The 18,448-nt window shown below is 49.8% G+C and overlaps 1 protein-coding gene across 4 annotated transcripts in view; it reads right to left on the reverse strand.

The window, feature by feature from the left end:
* The window catches only part of RABL6 (RAB, member RAS oncogene family like 6), a 55,905-nt gene that overhangs the window by 4,020 nt on the left and 33,437 nt on the right, over nucleotides 1-18,448 (reverse strand). For 3 of the 4 annotated variants that reach the window (XM_027720425.2, XM_027720430.2, XM_027720431.2), the window contains exons 9-13: nucleotides 14,946-15,283; nucleotides 12,467-12,632; nucleotides 3,657-3,875; nucleotides 2,656-3,004; nucleotides 412-583 (exon numbers count right to left, since the gene is read on the reverse strand). In XM_027720425.2, the coding sequence (XP_027576226.1) occupies nucleotides 412-583; nucleotides 2,656-3,004; nucleotides 3,657-3,875; nucleotides 12,467-12,632; nucleotides 14,946-15,283 (1,244 nt within the window). The remainder of the gene's footprint in view (nucleotides 1-411; nucleotides 584-2,655; nucleotides 3,005-3,656; nucleotides 3,876-12,466; nucleotides 12,633-14,945; nucleotides 15,284-18,448) is intronic. The other variant, XM_039386785.1, reaches the window with a different exon arrangement.

An 18,448-nucleotide genomic window follows, 5' to 3' on the forward strand; every position in this document is an offset into this window, starting at 1 on the left:
ATAGAAGAGGAGATTGGCAGGGTATGTCAGAGCATTGTGCTCAAGTTGATCCAAATTCTTGAGGAGGTGGACACTGCAATGCTGAATGGCACTTGCCAGACAGGCAAGGCTAAGCAGGAAGCCTTACACAGCAGCAGCTTGTGAAAGATGTGCTTCTGCTTTCAGCTGGGACTAAAATAATACATGGCTGGTGCCATGGACAAGCCAAGTTCCCTGTCTCCTCATGGGGAAAAATTTAAAGCTACTCATGCTGTGTTAAACCAGATTACAGACTCACGTAGGGCGCTGCATGAAATTAGAGGGTGTTTTATTTAGTACAAATTGGTTTGCTGACACTCTGGAACCACTTTGGAAAAAACAGATGCCTGACAAACAAAAGCAGCAAGAGTGGATATAAGGTGTGAACTTTACCTTCCTCGCTGCTCTCCTTGGGACCAGCTTCTTCCAAACCCAAACCAAAGAGATCTGAGTCATTTTTCAGTTTAAATGAGGGGACTGTTGATTTCACAGGTTGGGGTGGCTTTGCCGGCGAGGTATCATCATCAGATACTTCTGAGAGATCTTCCCTCACTGGGAATTCATCCTAGAGACAAGCAAAGGCAGGCAACACTGACAAATGCTTCAACCAAAATCTCTAAGCATTTAGTACACAAAAATGTCAGATGTCAGCAGGTGGGCAGGAGGGAAGGAAATGGCATCTGAACTGAGCTGCTACTGCCTGGAAATCAATGCCCTCCTGGATCTTATGAGCTCTATTTCTTGCCTTGGTAAAAATGCCTCAGTCGCACTGGTACTGGCAAGGGTGTTCTGAGAACGTCACACTGGGGCTGCCGAAATCAAATTCCCAACGTAAAGGGATTAAATGAGACCTTCAGCTCTGTTATGCCACCAGCATCATCTTTTTTCTGCCCTGGGGAGGCACCTCTGTTTTGGGAAAATCAAACCAAATAGGCTGAAAACTCACCTCCAGCCCTGAGAGACAAAATCTTTCTGCTGTGGAGCTCTGTGGGTCTCAGGTACCAGAGGCAGCAGGGCCAAGGAAGCAGAGTGTGTTTGCAGAATAACTCCCTTCATCGAGCTAAAAGGGAATGTGCTCCCAGGGCAAATCTGCCCCTTCACTGCGGGATAAAACCCAGGATGCTGCAGAGCCTGGATACCACCCAAAAATCCTCCGTCTCTGTATGACGGGAACGGAAATTCAGTTTAATGATCTTCTGATACTGTCAACTGATTCTCTTCAGAATTTGTTATCCAACCTTTCCATATACCTTATATCCCTGTATACCGACTGAACACAGCCTTGCTGTGCTGCTGGTCGAGGCAATGCCCCACACCTTGCTAATGGTGATGGCTTCACCGGTTTGCCTGACCAGTACATCTTGCAGTGGGAAAACATTCACCTGTTATGGGGCATTCCCTGTGTCAGGCATTCCCTGACACTGCTGCACTGACACCCTCACTGATCCCTTCTCATCAGCACATGCAGGAGATATAAACTTGCTCCAAATACTTCGCTTTCATATTAAACTGCCAAGAAAAGCAGGAAATGAAAATGCAAAATGAATGGAAAATTACTTAATAAACAGCATGACACATAGGCAAGGTCAAAGAAACTGGGACAACCGCCCTTTCTACAAGATTCTGGAATGATGCAGACACAGGGAACCTCCCTGAACACCAGCTATCACAGACACCAGGGCACCCCTGAACAGCCACTGCCCATCACAAATCACTGTCAGCAGTTTCCAGGGATTGCTCTGCAGGCTGCGAGTACAGGTCACTGAAATCAGGGATATCTTGAGCCATGCAGCAAGTTCTGACCAGCTCAGAGAAGATGGGTGGGAGAAGTGTTTTCTTCATCTGTAATATGGGGGGCTGTGGGGCGACTCCTGGTGTACCCTGTGTTTGAGCAGACACCTGCAAGCATGTGCTGAATGTTGCAGAAATTACAGCTACCTTGGCTATCCTGGAAAGTCCTTCCCAGGCAGACTTCCTTCTTCCCTCAAGGCTTTGCCAAGCAAATTTTGTGATGGCCTTTTGATTGCTGGATTGACTGCAAGAAGCTCATTCTCTCTGGCAGAGACACACTTCTACATGTTAAACTTTGGATGAAAATCCAATAGCTTTGTATTTTGTACCTTCCACACTGCTGCACTGGTTGTGCTTTGGACTGGCTGAGAATACGCAGCACAGTAAAATACATAAGCACAAATCTTGTTTGTGTTTGCAAATACAAACCTTGTGTCAGGGGAGGTTTAAGTTGGATATTAGGAGAAGGTTCATCCCCCAGAGGGTGGTCGGGCACTGAACAGGCTCCCCAGAGCTCAAGGAGCGTTTGGACAACGCTCTCAGAGACAGGGTGGGATTGTGGGGTGTCTGTGCAGGGCTAAGGGTTGGACTGGATGATCCTTGCCCCTTCCAATTCAGGGTATTCTACAGATCTGTGATTCTGTGATTCTTGTTGCCATGTGGCTTTCACATTCAGAGCATTGGTAGGTTTGTGCTTACATCAATCTCTGCAGGTTGCTTAGCACCTGCCTTGCTGCGACTGCTCCTGAGGGAGGGGAGAACAGATGAAGACTCTGCTCAGGGAGATGCCTCAACCCTTCCAGCTCAGCTCAGCATGGCTCACAGCAACACAGGCATGTTATTTACCATTTTCTTCTTCTGGCTGTCAGAATCTTCACTTTCAAAGTCTGGGTCATCCATAACAAATGAGAGCATCTGAGTAGCTATTGGTCCCTCTTGATCACTGTCAGACTCCTCAGGCTTCTCCTCTTTGACCACTTTCTGCTTGGAAGCAAGTCCTTTGCTTTGGGAAGTGGCCTTTGAGGCCTGGGCTGCTGCTGCAGGGGCAGGAGCAGTGGCTGCCAGGCCAGTGTTGACCTTGCTGCTGCTGTTTCGTTCAGACCCGGAACGGGAAGGTAAACTGTCAGGAGGCTTCGGGTCAGTTGCTTTGGTCAAAATTGCTTCACTCTGTGGTTTCAGAGAACTTCTGGAAGACCTGAGAAGAAACAAGTCGTCAGAGCCTGTCCACTCCCATTCTGTGGAGCAAAGCACAATTAACAGCTGAGACTGCCTCAGGGGCTGAATTGTGCACCCCACTGGGAGAGGCAGTTCATCCTACCTGGGGGGCGTGGGGGGGGGGGGTGGGGTGCGGTCAAACACACCACTCAGGCTGAGGATAACCCTGGTGTCTCTGTGAATGCTGAGGCACAGGTGTCCATGCCAGCACATCATGCTTGATATCACCCACAGGATGTGGTTTGTGGAGAACATGATCCAGCTCATTGCTCCCCAGCACAGGGTGTAATGAGTGACTCCACTCCCTTCACCCGAGACTTGACTCCTCTCCCCTCCCCACACCACTATGAACAGCCATTCTGGCGTCCAGTTATGGGCTCTTGTTCAAATTTGAGGAAAAGGCTGGGCCACTCCCAAGTAGAACTGTCCCAGTGGCCACAGGAGCTCAGTGCTCTAAGGCACGGGGCAGGAAACACTGCACAAAGCAATTACACCTACAGTAACTACAGCCCCAGCTCACAGCTGAAGGAACAAGCTCACAGAGACACCAAGACTTTCCAAAGGCTGCACACAGTCAGTGCAGGACTGAGAAGAGGCCAGCACAACCCCACACTTCTGCCTGTGGTTTGTACCTTTTTTTTTCCTGCTCCGTGTTTTTGTCTCCATCTGGTATGAGGATGACCTTAGAGTCCTTCACCTCTTCCTCTTCCTCCTCCTCACTGGAGAGGGTGATGTTCTTGCTGGGCACCCGTTCTCCTGCCAGCACTGGTCTGCTGGGAATTTTGTCATCCAGATCCAGGTCATCTTGGAAACCTGCCACCATGGGGTTCCCCCCGGCTGCCTCTCCATCGCTGCAAAACAGACAGTGATCAGACACCCACCCCAGGATGGGCTGGACAGACCTGCCTCCCCTTGGACAGAGACTGATGCTGGCCTGGCTTTTCCAGCCAATTTCAGGAGCAACGTTCTCAGCCCAGGGCAGCTGATGATTAAAGGGCTGGAGCTCCTCTGCTCTGGAGACAGGCTGGGAGAGCTGGGGGTGTTCAGCCTGGACAAAAGAAGGCTCCTGGGAGACCTGAGAGCCCCTGTCAGTGCCTAAAGGGGCTCCAAGAGAGCTGGAGAGGGACTTTGGACAAGGGCCTGGAGGGACAGGACAAACAGGAATGGCCTTCAGCTGAAGGAGGGCAGGGTAGACTGGAAATTAGGAAGAAATTCTTCCCTGTGAGGGTGGTGAGGCCCTGGCACAGGTTGCCCAGAGAAGCTGTGGCTGCCCCAACCCTGAAAGTGTCCAAGGCCAGGTTGGACGGGGCTTGGAGCAACCTGGGCTAGTGGAAGGTGTCCCTGCCCATGGCAGGGGGTGGAATGACATGAGCTTTAAGGTCCCTTCCAACACAAACCAGTCGGTGATTCTGTGATTCTATGCAGTGCCAGCCTTCCCTTGCCCACTGCCCAGCTCAGGCTGGACCTGCTCCCTGCAGGCTGCAGCACTGGCATGAGCCCTGCACCAAACAGGCCACATTAGGATGTGTCACACAGCAGCTGCCACCTCTCAAGCTGGAAATAAGTGGCTGGAAAAGATGAGCCTCACTGGTACAGAGCAGCCTGTGGCCTCAGTTCCATCAGAACATGGAGCTCCATCCAACACGCAAGGATCAGTCAGTCAAACCATGGGAACTGCCTGCTTTCATCTCCACATCCTGTAATTAAACCTGATCATATGCTGTCACTGCTATGGGAACTCACTCAGCTATCAGCTTCTTGGAATCGTTTCTATTTCTGTGGTGCTCCCTGAAGCAGACAGATATCGAGACCATGCTTTACCATTCCCGAAATTAAATTAACCTAAGGACACACATTCAGAGCTGGAAGTCTGTCAGCCTCCCTGGATGTAGCACAGTTCTGTGTTCAGAGGCAGCTTGATTGAGAGCTTCGCAGCTGAGGATTCTTGTCTCAATGTCCCCAGGACTCAATTTTAATACTTTCTGAAGGATTTGCTCATGTCAGAAATATAGATTTTCCCCAGGCTCAGCTGATGAGCCTTTGTATCACTTTTCCTTGTTCTACTTGCTTTATTCACAGATACCTAGCTCCTCCCCAATAACCCACCACACACAAGTCACTGTCCTTTTAATGACACCACATGGATTATACAAGCACAGTCTTCATTTTTACACAGAGACAAAAAAATTGTTATAGCTTGGAACAGATTAGATTTTAGAGACATAAACAAAGTCCTTAAACTGGAAGAAGGTGGTGTTCCCAGTCAGCCGCACAAGGCAAGCACTGGAAGACAGTGGAGGATGGTGTGCTGGTAAGAAGAGAAATGCCCTAAACACTGTCAGGATGATGGTAACTGCTCACTCTGACTCTTCTCATACAGTTGGATATCAGCTTACAAGTCAGTTTTAAAGAGTTAATACATCTGCCAACAGACAATGGAGTTATTTGTGACAATGGGACACCATGCTGATGACACCTGGCGCAGCCAGAGTGATCACAACCAGTGCTTGTCTGGGTTGGAGTGCCAAGAGCTGGGCCAACATCAGCCCTCTCTCTGTTTCTGGTGTGGATCCCTCTGCTCTCAGGACTCAGCGCAGCGCCTGGCTGAGCAGGGACAGGCTGCTGAAGAGCCCCTTCATCACTAACACTGCTGCTCTCACGCCGAGCCAGGAAGCAGGCACACAGCCTGGCCACACAAAGGAGAGGAAAACTGGTGCCCAAACCAGCCCCCAAGGCTGGAGGAATTACAAGTGAGCAATTCCTGACGTTTGCAAAGTACTGGCAGGGTTTCCTCTTGAAATGCACCGAAAAGAAAATGGAGTGGCATCCTAAAAATGGCAGGATATTATTCTGAACTAAAGACATTGCATTTCTTTAACACATCACTACTCTATTAGGCACAGGGGCTGATCAGACATTGCTGCCACTGTCCTACCACACACCATCCAGACTTGCAGCCTTTCAAGCATTCCCAGTCTGAATGGAACATCCATGTTTCTACCCCTCCTCGCCAAAGTGGGTCACCTCCCTTTGCAGTGAGTGCACTGCCTCCATGTCTAACCAACACAGACCGCTGAACGACAGCTTAAGAGCAGAGCAGTGGAGTGAATATACATCAGGAAAATCACTGCTGCAGTATAAACAGGGTCTGACAAGGCAAAACTAGGATCAGCTTGTGGTCCTGAGGTTCCAGCTGGAAGGAAGGCAGAGCATGCAAACCCAAGCACATTGAGCGGCTCTCTCCAACCCTTGAGGCACTGCCAAGCTGGCATGAGTATTGAGCCAGTGTGATTGTGGGCACAGGTACCCCCCAAAAACTGACTACACTGGCTGAGGTCTGCTCTGATCACAGAGCCTGCTGAGGTGTCCTCAGTGACAGACTGGCTGCTGGGGAGGAAACAAACCCTGCTGCAACCTGAGCTCAGGGCCTCACACCTGGACGGGCTGTGTTCCCACAGCCCCAGGGCAGCCACCAGAATTCTCTTGCCATGTCCTTTTTTGGGGATAAAGAAAGAGGAAAAAACCCAAGCCCTAATAAAGCAGGTAAGCTGAGGGAATCCCACATCACAGGATGAGCCTGCATGGCTGTGTTCTAGGAGATGGAGGCCTTCTTCAGTGAACCATTGTCCTTGGCTTCCCTCCCTTGGGCTGGTGCAGCTGGGCACCACTATATGCACAAGAGATCCGTAAAAGCAAAGAATCAGTTCAAAGCCCTTCAGATGCAAGGGCATAGCAGCCTAATCAACATTTAAGATATAGCTAGGGATGCTGAGAAGACAGATCAGGAACACTGCCAGGTACAACATAAACTGGCTTTCAGACACCTCCAGACTACCCAGGATCCAGGCCAGCCTGACCCAGCAGGAGCCAAGGCAGGAGGTCCTTTGGAGCAGATTAGCTCCTTCGGTGCAGTCACTTACACACTGGCTCAGAGTATCAGGTTAAAGAGCAGCAAATTAAGTTCTGAAACAGCAAACTGGGAGATTGAAATACCTTCCTAATTAACTGGTAAAGAAACTGATCCGGGGAGTTCTCTATTGCAAGTCGAAGAACCATAACATACCATTAAACAAAACCCAGGACTCCATTCATCTCCATAGGCCTGTGCTGGGATTTAGCTACAGCAACCCCAAGAGCTGTCACTAAATGCTGGAAGGTTCCACAGATGTCTGATCCTTAGGGAGAACAGCCCTATTCCACAGGCAAGAGCACATTCCTCACTGAGAGGAATTTCAGAAAAAAAAGATGGTTTTTAATAACATTGCTGCTCCATGTCAATTCTTGCTCCATTATTTTAGAGATGTTATGGAGCAGGGAACGGGGGAAGTTGACAAAACATCATTGCAAAAGAATCAAGAATTCCCTACTTCAACAAATGCCAGAATTTACAGCCTTTCTAAAGCTCAACAAGAGCAAACAAATTCTTACAACTGGCAGCAAACACACCCCGGAGCTCAGGAAGCAGTTTAGTGACACAGCACAACATCCTGCTCACAGCCAGACCAGACCTTGCCCTCCTCCATGGGAGGGAGCAGCCTGAGCACACCAAGCTCTGCCTGGGGAAGGATGAGGAGCCAGCTGGGAGCTTAGGGGTCAGGGTTCCAGAGAGAACAGGTAAAGGTGACACCACAGTGGGTGCCTGCAAGAGGTTGCCCAGTTGGGAAGAACAAGCGCATCAGGCCCTGTACAAAAAAGAGAGGAGCAGCCCCGTTCACAGGCCAGTTCACAGGCCCTGGTCCCCATGGACTTCAACCAACCGAGTACCTGCTGGAGGGACAAGACAGCAAGATGTAGGCAACCTAGGAGGTTCCCAGAGCACACTAACGGTCACTTCCTCCTCCGAGGGATAGAGGAGCCAGTGAAAGGTGCTCTGCTGGACCTCACACCCGCAAAACACGGGGCACATGTTGGGAGAGCGAAGGTCAAAGGTAGCCTTGGTGAAATTCAGGATCCTAAGGGCAGGGAGGAAAGTAAAAAGCAAGCTGGAGCTCAGGAAAGCAGACTTGGGCATGAAGTCTGCTTGGAGGCCAGAAATCAGAGGTGTACCCAGGGATTAATATGGGGCCCAGTCCTGTTTATCACCTTCATTAATGACTTGGATGATGGGGCAGGGTGTACCCTCAGTAAGTCTGCACGTGATCCCAAACTGGGAAGAGTGACTGATGCCCAGAGGGTCATGCTGACACTCAGAGGGACATGGACCAGGCTGGGAATGGGCTGACAGGAACCTCATTAAGTCCAACAAGGGGAAGTGTGAAGTCCTGCACCTGAGAAGGAACAACCCCACACACCAATACATGCTGGGGGTCACCAGCTCGACAGAAGAGGGCCTGGGGGTTCCTGGGGGTGCCAAGCTGAACAAGGTGCCTCTGCTGCCAAGAAGGCAAATGGTATCCTGGGCTTCATGAGGCAAAGCAGTGCCAGCAGGTCAGGGAGGTGATCCTGCCCCTCTGCTCAGCGCTGGTGAGGCCACAGCTAGAGTCCTGTGTCTAGCTCTGAGTGCTCCTCAGTACAAGAGACACATAGGCACACTAGAGAGAGTGAGTCCAATGAAGGGCCATGAGGATGAATAACTGATTAACTTACTGGAGCAACACTCACAAGAGGAAAGGCTCTCCCATGTGAGTCAGGACTGCTTAGTCTGGAGAAGGCTTGGGGGGGACCCTGAAAGGGTATTTAAACAGCTGAAGAAGGTATAAAGAAAGTGGAGCTAGGCTCTTTTCACTGCTGCTTGATGCCAGGACAAGAGGCAAGGGGCACAAACTGAAATACAGGAGATTCCCCACGAACATCAGGAAACACTTTTTCCACTGACAGCGTGCCTGGGCACTGGAGAGACTGTGGGTTCTCCATTCATGGAGATATTCAGAAAGCCATCTGGAAACAGTTCTGGGCAACTGGCTCTGAGTAGCACTGGATGAGGAGGGAGATTAGACCAGACGACCCCCAAGGTGCCTTCCAAGCCTGTGAATGTATCTCTGCTCCACATACAAAACCACAGTGCGCTGAGGTGTTCTCAGAGCTCACTGCAGGGCTCTTGCTTACAGTCACTGAGGCGATTCCTCTGATTTGGGTAAGAGAACTAACTTCACAAAGTCTCAAACCATGGCCCATTCTTCTGCCACATCTTCAATGGCTCTTCACTTTCAGAGCCTATCTTGGCTCCAGTGCACCCAGAAGGAGTGTGGGTGAGCTGTGTAAGCTCAGCACTCAGGCATCTGCTTCAAAAGGACCAGGAGACCTGAAAGCATCTTGCTGGTATATTCTCAGGCCTTGTTCCTCACTCAGATACAGGGAGAAAGCAGCTTCTAGGATTTAATTTTTTAAAACCAATAAAATCTCCCTGAGGTTTGAGTGGTTTCATAGGACTGTGTTCTTTAGGTCAGAGATAAATTTCTGCAGCAGTAGATTTTGTTGCAATTACAACCACCTCCTCACTGCAGCAGAAGCTGATTATTGAGGACAGCGCTTACAGAACCTGTATGTTGTTACCGGGTACCATGGGGCTGTAACTGGCATCCTGAAAGAAAATGGTTATTGCAGATGAAGGTCAGAGCCACATCTGCATGTCTGAATTTCAGCACATCTGGCTTATTGTGGTAGGCCCCTTTTGGCAAGAAATAGAACATCAAATTGCCAGACCATAGAGAAAACTATGTGATCTACAGAAGAAACCAAAGCAAGCCAGGGATGCCAGGCTGCAGAGGAATGTCAATTTGCAGGGATGTGCTGCAAGGCCTTCTCCCAGGGAAACAGAGCTGTTCTTACTGCACTGGGTACCACTGTCAGCAAAGGATGAAGCTGTGAACAAGTGTGGGCTCTGTGAAAGCCCAAAGGGGTCTCTTTTTCTGCCCCCACCAGCTCACTGACACTGGAAGGCTACCAAGACTGGGGACAGAGTGCAAAAGGACATCAGAGCATCCAAAAACATGTCAACTCTAAACCAAGGAGCAGGGTTCTTGCACCCCTGTTCAACACATTTGCCTTTTTATACAGTTTGCCTGTACCTATTTGCCTCTACTGACCGACGCTCTGGAGCAGAGAAGTCCCTGTGAAAGATCCAGCCTCCTGCCCACAGCAGAACTGCAGCTCCAGAGCTCTCAGGGCACTTCCCTTGGCCAGTCCCTTGGCCAAACCCAGCATGGTCAGGCTTGGCTCTCACGACAATTTCTTGTTAAACACAGAAAAATATCCCAGCTCAGCCACAGCCATGAGCAAGACACTTTGTAGGCCAGCATGCTGCCACCAACCAATATTTTTTTCCTTGCCTTTTTTTTTTTCTTTAATAAAACATCCACGTGTTCTGCCATCACAAGGGATGATGATTCAGGCTGACCTGCATTAGATAGAAATCGAGCCTCACACACAGCACTGATTTAAAGTTGCTGTGGTTGAACTAGAGAACACTGAATCATGACAAAGATGTCAAAAGATGCAGAATCCACCACATTCACAGATTAGCAGTGTCAGTGTTTAATTACTCTCTTGGTTAATCCAGTGTTGATGACATGAGGCAGCAGGCAAGGAACATACTAAGCAAAGGGATGCAGAGCCTGTGAGTATGCTTAGGTCACCTCTTAAGAGACAGTCTGCTTTCAGACAGCTCACTACACATTCTCTTGTCCGAGCAGCTCAGTATACACAATGCCCTTTCCCTTACTTTTTGGTTAAAAAACATCAAAGCCAGGAAAAGAAAAAAAGGGAAAAAAAAAAAGAAAATCCACCTTATGGCATAAGCACAGCTCTGCCATTTGGAGGAGATAGACAGTTACAGAGTCACAGACCAGTTTGGGTTGGAAGGGACCTTAAAGCTCAGCTTATTTCAACCGCTCCGCACTGAGCATCTTCAACTGCAGCAGGTTGCCCAGAGGCCCGTCCAGCCTGACTGGAAATGTTTCCAGGGATGAGGCATCCACCACTTTTCTAGGCAACCTATGCCACTGCCTCACCACCCTCACGGTAAAAAACTTCTTCCTTATACCTAGTCTGAATCTCCCCTTCTTTAGTTTAAAACGCACCTCTTGTCCTATTGCAACAGGCCCTGATAAAAACTCTGTCCTCACCTTTCCTTGAATCCTGAAAGGCTGCAATAAGGTCTCCCCAAAGCCTTCTCTTCTCCAGGCTGAACACGCCCAGCTCTCCCAGCTTGGCTCCAGAGCAGAGGGACTCCAGCCCTTGGAGCATCTCCTTGGCCTCGTCTGGACTCGTTCCAACAGCTCCACGTCCTTCTGATGTTGGGGTCCCCGGAGCTGGAGGCAGCTCTGCAGGGGTGTCTCACCTGAGGGGGCAGAGGGGCAGAATCCTCCCCTCCCCACTGTCCACGCTGTGGGATCAGCCTAGGGCACAGGGGGTTTCTGGACTGGGTCATGTTCAGCCTCTCCCCCACCAGGACCCCCAAGTCCTCTCCAGGGCTGCTCCATCTGTTCATCCCCAGCCTGGACTGATACCAGGGGTTGCCCTGACGCAGGTTCTACACCTTTAGCTTGGCCTTGGTGAACCTCATGAGGTTCCCATGGCCCACCTCTCATGTTTGTCCAGGTCCCTCTGGATGATATCCCGTCCCTCAGGAGTGTCACCTGCACCCTCAGCTTGGTGCTGTTGATAAATTTGCTGAGGGTGCAGTCGATCCCACTGTCTGTGTCATGGATGAAGACATTAAGCAGCACTGGTCCCAGTACAGACCCCTGAGGGACACCACTCGTTACTCATCTTCACCCGGGCTTTGAGACATAGATCACTACTATCTGGATGTGATCATCCAAACCATTCCTTATCAACCCATCAAATCTCTTGCCAATTCAGACAGAAAATGTTGGAAAGAAACATTAGACATAGACAAAGAAAAAGAAAGGCACCCCTTAAGAGGTTTTTGGAATCTGCAGGCAACCATGCAGTGACACTCCCAAAGGAGCATGACCCTCTCCATCCTTCCTTCCAAAATTCCACAGAGCTATGGATTGCCCCCAAGTGCCTTTCAGCAAACCCCAGATCCCTTTATAGTGTCTCAGGAATGGCAGTACCAGGTCACAAAGGAGCTTGGCCATGCTTCGGGCCTCTGCAGAAGGGAAATATTCATTAAGGAAAACATAATATCCCTGCAAAGTGCACTGTGTTCCAGAAGGAAAATACTGCAAATAATTCAGTGTGTTTGGCCAGAAGGAAAATCCCTTCCTGATCCAAAGGATCCAGTGGTTTAACCTGTGCGCAAAGCAAGACAGCAACACCAGGAAGGTGATAACCTGCTTTTCCTGCTGTTCCTTCTTTCCAGGGAGCAGTGTTTGTCACTAAATGGGAGACAGTGAATGCTAGGATTGACCATAACGTACCCAGAAAAGCTCAGGGACAGCTCTGGAATCACTGTCTGAATGGTTGCAGCAGGCTAGCCAGGCTGCATATCCAGGTGTGTCCCTGTCCCACCCTCCCTCCACCCTCCTTTCCTTACCTTTCACTATCCACACGGTGTTTGGCCTGTGCTTTCCCTTTGTCCTTCTGCGGTGCCGAGTCTTCCAGAAAACTGTGGTCCAGGCTGTCCTCGGGAACAAAGTCCTCCACGCTCTGTACCTTGGCAGGGGCTGCAGGGTCAGGGGGAGGAGTGGCAGCAGTAGGATCTGCATTAGTGACAGGAGTTGTAAAACACGGGGGTCAACACAAGCAAGACAGAAATTGGCTTTTTCCAGATCTGTGCTGCCCAGGGTGGCAGCAACCATGAGGCAGAGGGAGGTTATAAACAGGATATAAATCAGCCCAGAGTCTGGCATGAAGGCACTTACAGATCACACATGGCTGCTGTGGTTTAGAATTGAAAACCTCTGGCACGGGCTGGCTCTGCTCTCCAGGGAGGGCTGCAATTGCCTGTACCACAGGTTTTATACCTGTGCTATGTGCACTGCTCCTGTGGGATGTCCCCTCACTATTCTCTTACCTTTTCCAGACTGTTTGGTTCACTCTCTCCTATCCTCTTGCTTTTTTCAGCTGTAACTGTCCAAGGCAGAATTGTTCACCCTGTGCTTTTAGATATCCTGTGTAACCAAATGCTCAAGAGCTACCTCAAGAAGAGGCTTACTTTAATACAGTTTATTTGTAGAGACACCTTTGCCCATCTTTAAGGTATCAGGATGAAAGCTCATGAAATTAGCATAACTGAGAAGCCTGAAGTGATTAACCATTTTGGAATCTGCAGTATTCAACCTTTTTCCTCTGCCCACACTGCAATTTACATCTAGGCTCTTTTCGTTTGGATGAACAAGATTTGTGTCTTATTTTTTTCCTGCTTTTTGCTCTCCTAGCACAGCTTTCAGATCACTTTTGCATACAAACGCTATCACTAATGCCATAGAATACCGTTGGTGTAAGCTAAACCCCAGCCAAAAGAATTAGTTCTCCAAGACTTCAAGGAAAAGCTTAAATAGCAGCTCCCAGAAAAATCCAAGGATTACTTGGTGACAGTGATTTTTTGGCTGCTTTCCAGTGAACTAGTCCCTGGGTACATTCCAGTGGAGGTGCAGACTCTTGGCACACTACAGAAACCTCAGAACACCGACACATCAGCTCTTCCTGGCTGCCTTTTGTAACCCTCCCTAAGCATCCTGAGATACCAGGGGCTGCAGGTCACAAGCCCATAACAGTTCTCAAGCTAAGTGAGAGTTAAAGGAAGAGAAGAAAAAGAAAAACCCCAAACCCAAATGCTGTAACACTGGTAGTAGACCACTTGTCTCTTTTTTCCTACAGATCAATACAACAAAGGTTTTTTTATTGACAAGGAATTTCTAACATCTGCTCCTCTTTGGTCTTTGTTTTTTTTTTTTTTTTTTTCTGGGTAGGAAGAGTCATAAACAAACCAAAATGGGTACACTCTGTCATATCTGGGAAGAGGTTCGTGATGCAGAACACTGTGTGCAGATCCATTTCAACATCTGAAATTGCAACCGGCGTTCCCAGCACCTCCTCCTTTCTCTCTGTAAGTGCCTTGGCAGCACTGTGAGTTCGAGGGATTGACAGTGTGAGAGGGAAGGTATTTCCAAACGGTGACTCAAACCATGTCAGGATTTTTAGGCAGTGCCAGCTCTGCAGCTCCAGTCAGCTTTGCAAACAGTGAATGTGACAGGCAAATTAAGGTCCAGATCAGTAAAATGACATGCAACAAACCCCCGATGCCTCTGCCTCATCACTCTGTCCAGCAGAGTTGGGACTGAGGGCTAAGCTGCTCCACGCTGCACCAGTGCTGAGGCAGGAGCTAAGCCCAACTCCCTCCTCCCGGAGCAGCTCTGAAGGAGCGTTATTTCCCCGGAGGGGGATCCGCTGCGGAGCCTGGACCTACGTGATCATTTCTGGCTGAATAACCTTTAAACCCAGCACTCCGCTGCTCTCTGCTACACACAGGACCCTCCGAGCTGACACACTTGTGCAAGGACAGCACTTCAAATGGCTTCTCTAACCATTTTTCTTGCTATTCAAGAGGTGTTTGTGCTCCTGGTAACAACCTGACAGTTATTTTATTTATTTTATTAGTGTCTCCTGTGTGTTGAGGACCTTCCTCCTGAAGCATGCCACAGCCACTACCCAGCTGGCTGGGCACAGTCCCCATCCAAGCCCAGCACAGAGACAAACCAAAATACTGATCAGGAGAAAAACAGAGAGTGACAGCCTCGCTGCACACACACTGGGCCTTCACACACTTGTCTGTTCAGCCTCTCACAGGGAAATAATGAAAATAAAACAGAATCACAGAATGTTCTGAGTTGGAAGGGACACACAAGGATCATCAAGTCCAACTCTTAAGTGAATCCATATGGGGATGAACCCATGGCCTTGGCGTTATCAGCACCAGCTCTAACAAGATGTGCGAAACATCCTCTGTCCCAGCCCAGAGACAGCGAAAGGCCCACAGGTGACATCCTGCCTGGACCTGCACCAGCACCTACCTGGCTGGGGAGGAGAGGGCTCTGAGGCAGGGGACGTCCCAAACAGCCGCGCAATAATGCCACGTTTGGGCGGGGGGGCTGCGGCCGGGGGTGCCGGCGCAGGCACGTGGGGCTGTGGGGCCTCGGGCGCAGGCACCGGTGAAAAGGATGGTGGGGGGTCAGGAGAGATGGTGGAGCCTGTGGCAAGTGCCGGCTGTGGGGTGCCAGGACTAGAGCTGCCTGTCGACGTGGAGCTCGGAGGTACGATGGGCGACTGGGAGCCAGAGGAAGGGCTCTGCCCGTTCGTTGTTAGTGGTGACGTGTGTCCTTGACTTCGGGCTTCCATCATTTCAAGAAACCTGTAGGGAAGACAAATTACAAATATAAGGAATCAAGAATCATATAATCACAGACTGGTTTGTGTTGGGAGGTACCTTAAAAGCTTATCTTGTTCCACCTCCCTGCCATGGGCCAGAACACCTTCCACTAGCCCAGGTTGCTCCAGGCCCCGTCCAACCTGGCCTTGGACACTTCCAGGGATGGGGCAGCCACAGCTTCTCTGGGCAACCTGTGCCAGGGCCTCACCACCCTCACAGGAAAGAATTCTTTCCCAATATCCCATCTAGCCCTGCCCTCTGGCAGTTTAAAACCATTATCCCTTGTCCTGCCACTACTTGCCCATATAAAAAGTCCCTCTCCCTCTTTTTATAAGCCCTTTTTATTTGTCTATGTGCTGAGCTGGGAGGGTAGGGGTCTGCTTCCAGCTGGGCTGGGAGGGTATGGATCTGCTTCCAGTGATGCTGTGACTCCCCAGGCCACATGAGTTAAACTCACCCAACCTGCATTGAGGTGTGGAGAATCCCAACCTGCTCTGCACTGCAAGATGAAACTTATATTTTCAACACTACTGGGAACTCCCTGGATAGACAGACTATATGCCAGGGTTTCGAATGCAACCTTAAGTCAGTTGTTGGACATATGTCTCTAAGGGACTATGTGCTATAGGAATGGCACAGTTTTAGATTCTGCAGAAGGGATCAGTGTTCAAGAAAACTCAACTGCTATAATAACCTCTTTATCACTCAAGAACGGATTTGAGAGGAGAATCCTTGAACATCAAAAGAAAAGAGCCGTCCTGAGGGCTCAGCGAGGACTGAGTGGCATCACCCTTCTTTCAGTGTTCAGATGCACAGGCAGGCTCTTCCCCTGCACACACTCCCCCTCCGTGTGGGAGGCAGTGGAGCCAAGCAGCAAGAGTTCTGCAGCAGGCTGTGGTCCTGGCTGTGTTCCTGCCTGGAAGAGCATTAAAGCCTGTACTGCTAGAGAATGAAAAGCTCTTTTTCCAAAAGGAGCCCAAGCCTAACCCAAGCCTCCCTCTGCATCCTGCAGGGTCAGCAGCCTGTTCACAAGCTGTGAGCAGAGAAACACGGACAGAGAGACGGGCTCTTGCCATGAAATGGTCTCAAAATCAGATCTGCTACATGCTGCACAGCTGAGAGATACAGAGAGGACACCCAAAGTGAAGCATCCCGTATAAAATCCAGCACGTCACGGTCTCGCCTCTCATTTCATTAAGCCTAATGAATTCGAGCACAGAGGCTCTGGGTTCAGCTGCTTCTGCAGGACAGACTCGATTGTGCTTCAGGCAACGAAAATGTCAAAGTAAAGCTCCTCTCCCATACAGAGCATGACCTCGTCCTTCAGGGACCTGAGCCAGCCCGAACCTACCCTGGACTGACTGCTGAGCAGAATGCAAACAGCAGAGGCTAAGAGACTCTAAACCTCCTTGAGATATAATTTCCTATTTTAAGTAGTAACTTGATATACTTTTAAGGAAGAAACTAATATACTTTGTGACCAGCAGTGTCGGGAGCCCTGGGGAACAACATCCCAACGAAGCTGTTACTTGAATTGGAAAACCAGCAGTCCTTCCTAACTAAAGAACTGGCTAAAGTGGAGATCAAGGGCAGCACTAAAAAGCAGAATTACTGACAAGAGAAATCCTTGGCAGAGTTCCTCAAGGACTGGCTTTGAGATATATTTCAGCATTTCAGTGGAGCAGCACAGAGACCAGAGAAATGCTCATGAGGTGCAACTTGGGAGGCAACATCAGCAGAGAGGAGAATAGAGACAAGATACAGATAGAACTGGATGATCCCAAGTAACAGAAATAGGAAGAAATTAGGCAGTACAAAGGAAATCTTCATCTGCTCAAGGCCGAGGAAACAAGTGTTCCTGCTCCCAGTTCACCAGATGAGAATGGTTGGGAAAGACTCACCTCACTCATTTCAGAAGACTGGACTAAAGACTGCAATTGCAGCGGTGCAAGAGCCTGGCTCTCACACTCTGTCCACTGCCTATCCCCTGAGATCACTGTCATAGAATCACAGAACCATGGAATATCTTGAGCTGAAAGGGACCCACAAGGATCATCCAGTTCAATTTCTGGCTCTGCACAGGAGACCCCAACAATCCCACCATCTTGCCTGAGTGTTGTCCAAATGCCCCTTGATCTCTGGCAGCCTTGGGGCCATGACCACTGCCCTGGGGAGCCTGTTCAGTGCTCCACCACCCTCTGGGGGAAGAACCTTTTCCTAATATCCAACCTAAACCTCTCCTGACATAGCTCCAGCTGTTCCCTTGGATCCTGTCACTGGTCACAGACAGCAGAGACTGAAGCTGCCCCTCAACTGCCCCTCGTGAGGAAGCTGCAGACTGCCAAGGCATCTGAATCAGTGCAATGCTGTGGTGGGCTCACTGATGCTTCCACTAGGATCAAGGACAAGGCTTATATGTATATTCCACCCAGTACACTGGCTAGACCAAAATGAGGTCTTGGCAGAGCTAAGCTCAGAGCACGTGACACAGGATCCATTCCCCATCCTCCCTCTCTGTGGATGAGTAGCTGTGGTGAGCTGTGCGACAACACGTTCCACTGAAAATGATGCATGGATTTGTCATGCACCAAAGAGAAAACATAAAGGAGTTTAACTCCTGCACTGAGCTCTGTGGAGACTGCATCAGGTTTGTTTGGAAGGTGCACAATACATCACACATGCTGCAAGAACATAATAGTGTGTACTCAATACATCTGTGTCACTGCGCTGCAGGGCCGAGCCATCGCACATCGCTCCTTTCCTGAGGAGAGGGGACCAGACGTGGTTCAGCATCCCTCTGGGCAGGGTACACACGGCATCTGCGGGGAGGGAAAGGCAAACCAGGGGTCCCTGCAATTCAGCCCTCATCCAACAAAGCAAAGACTCTATATCCACAAACCACGTGACTTGCCACGGCCTGAAAAGTCGTCCAAGAGCTTTGCCTGCACGGGATGTGCAGCTCTTCAGCTCCCCGCCACATGCGCTCAGTGCTGAATTGTGCCATCCCTCCCCTCCCAGCTTTGATCCAGGGCTCCTGGCGAGCCAAAGGCAGGATGGCTGAATAGCTCTGCTTTGTGGTACTCACTCCTCCTCCTCCCAAGCCCTACTCAGGGTTAAAGACTCCTGCCTTCCAACTGTGAGGAGAGA

Source organism: Pipra filicauda, unplaced genomic scaffold (assembly GCF_003945595.2).
Source record: "Pipra filicauda isolate LSUMZ 115617 unplaced genomic scaffold, ASM394559v2 scaffold500_size419342_pilon, whole genome shotgun sequence".
Classification (NCBI taxonomy): Eukaryota; Metazoa; Chordata; class Aves; order Passeriformes; family Pipridae; genus Pipra; species Pipra filicauda.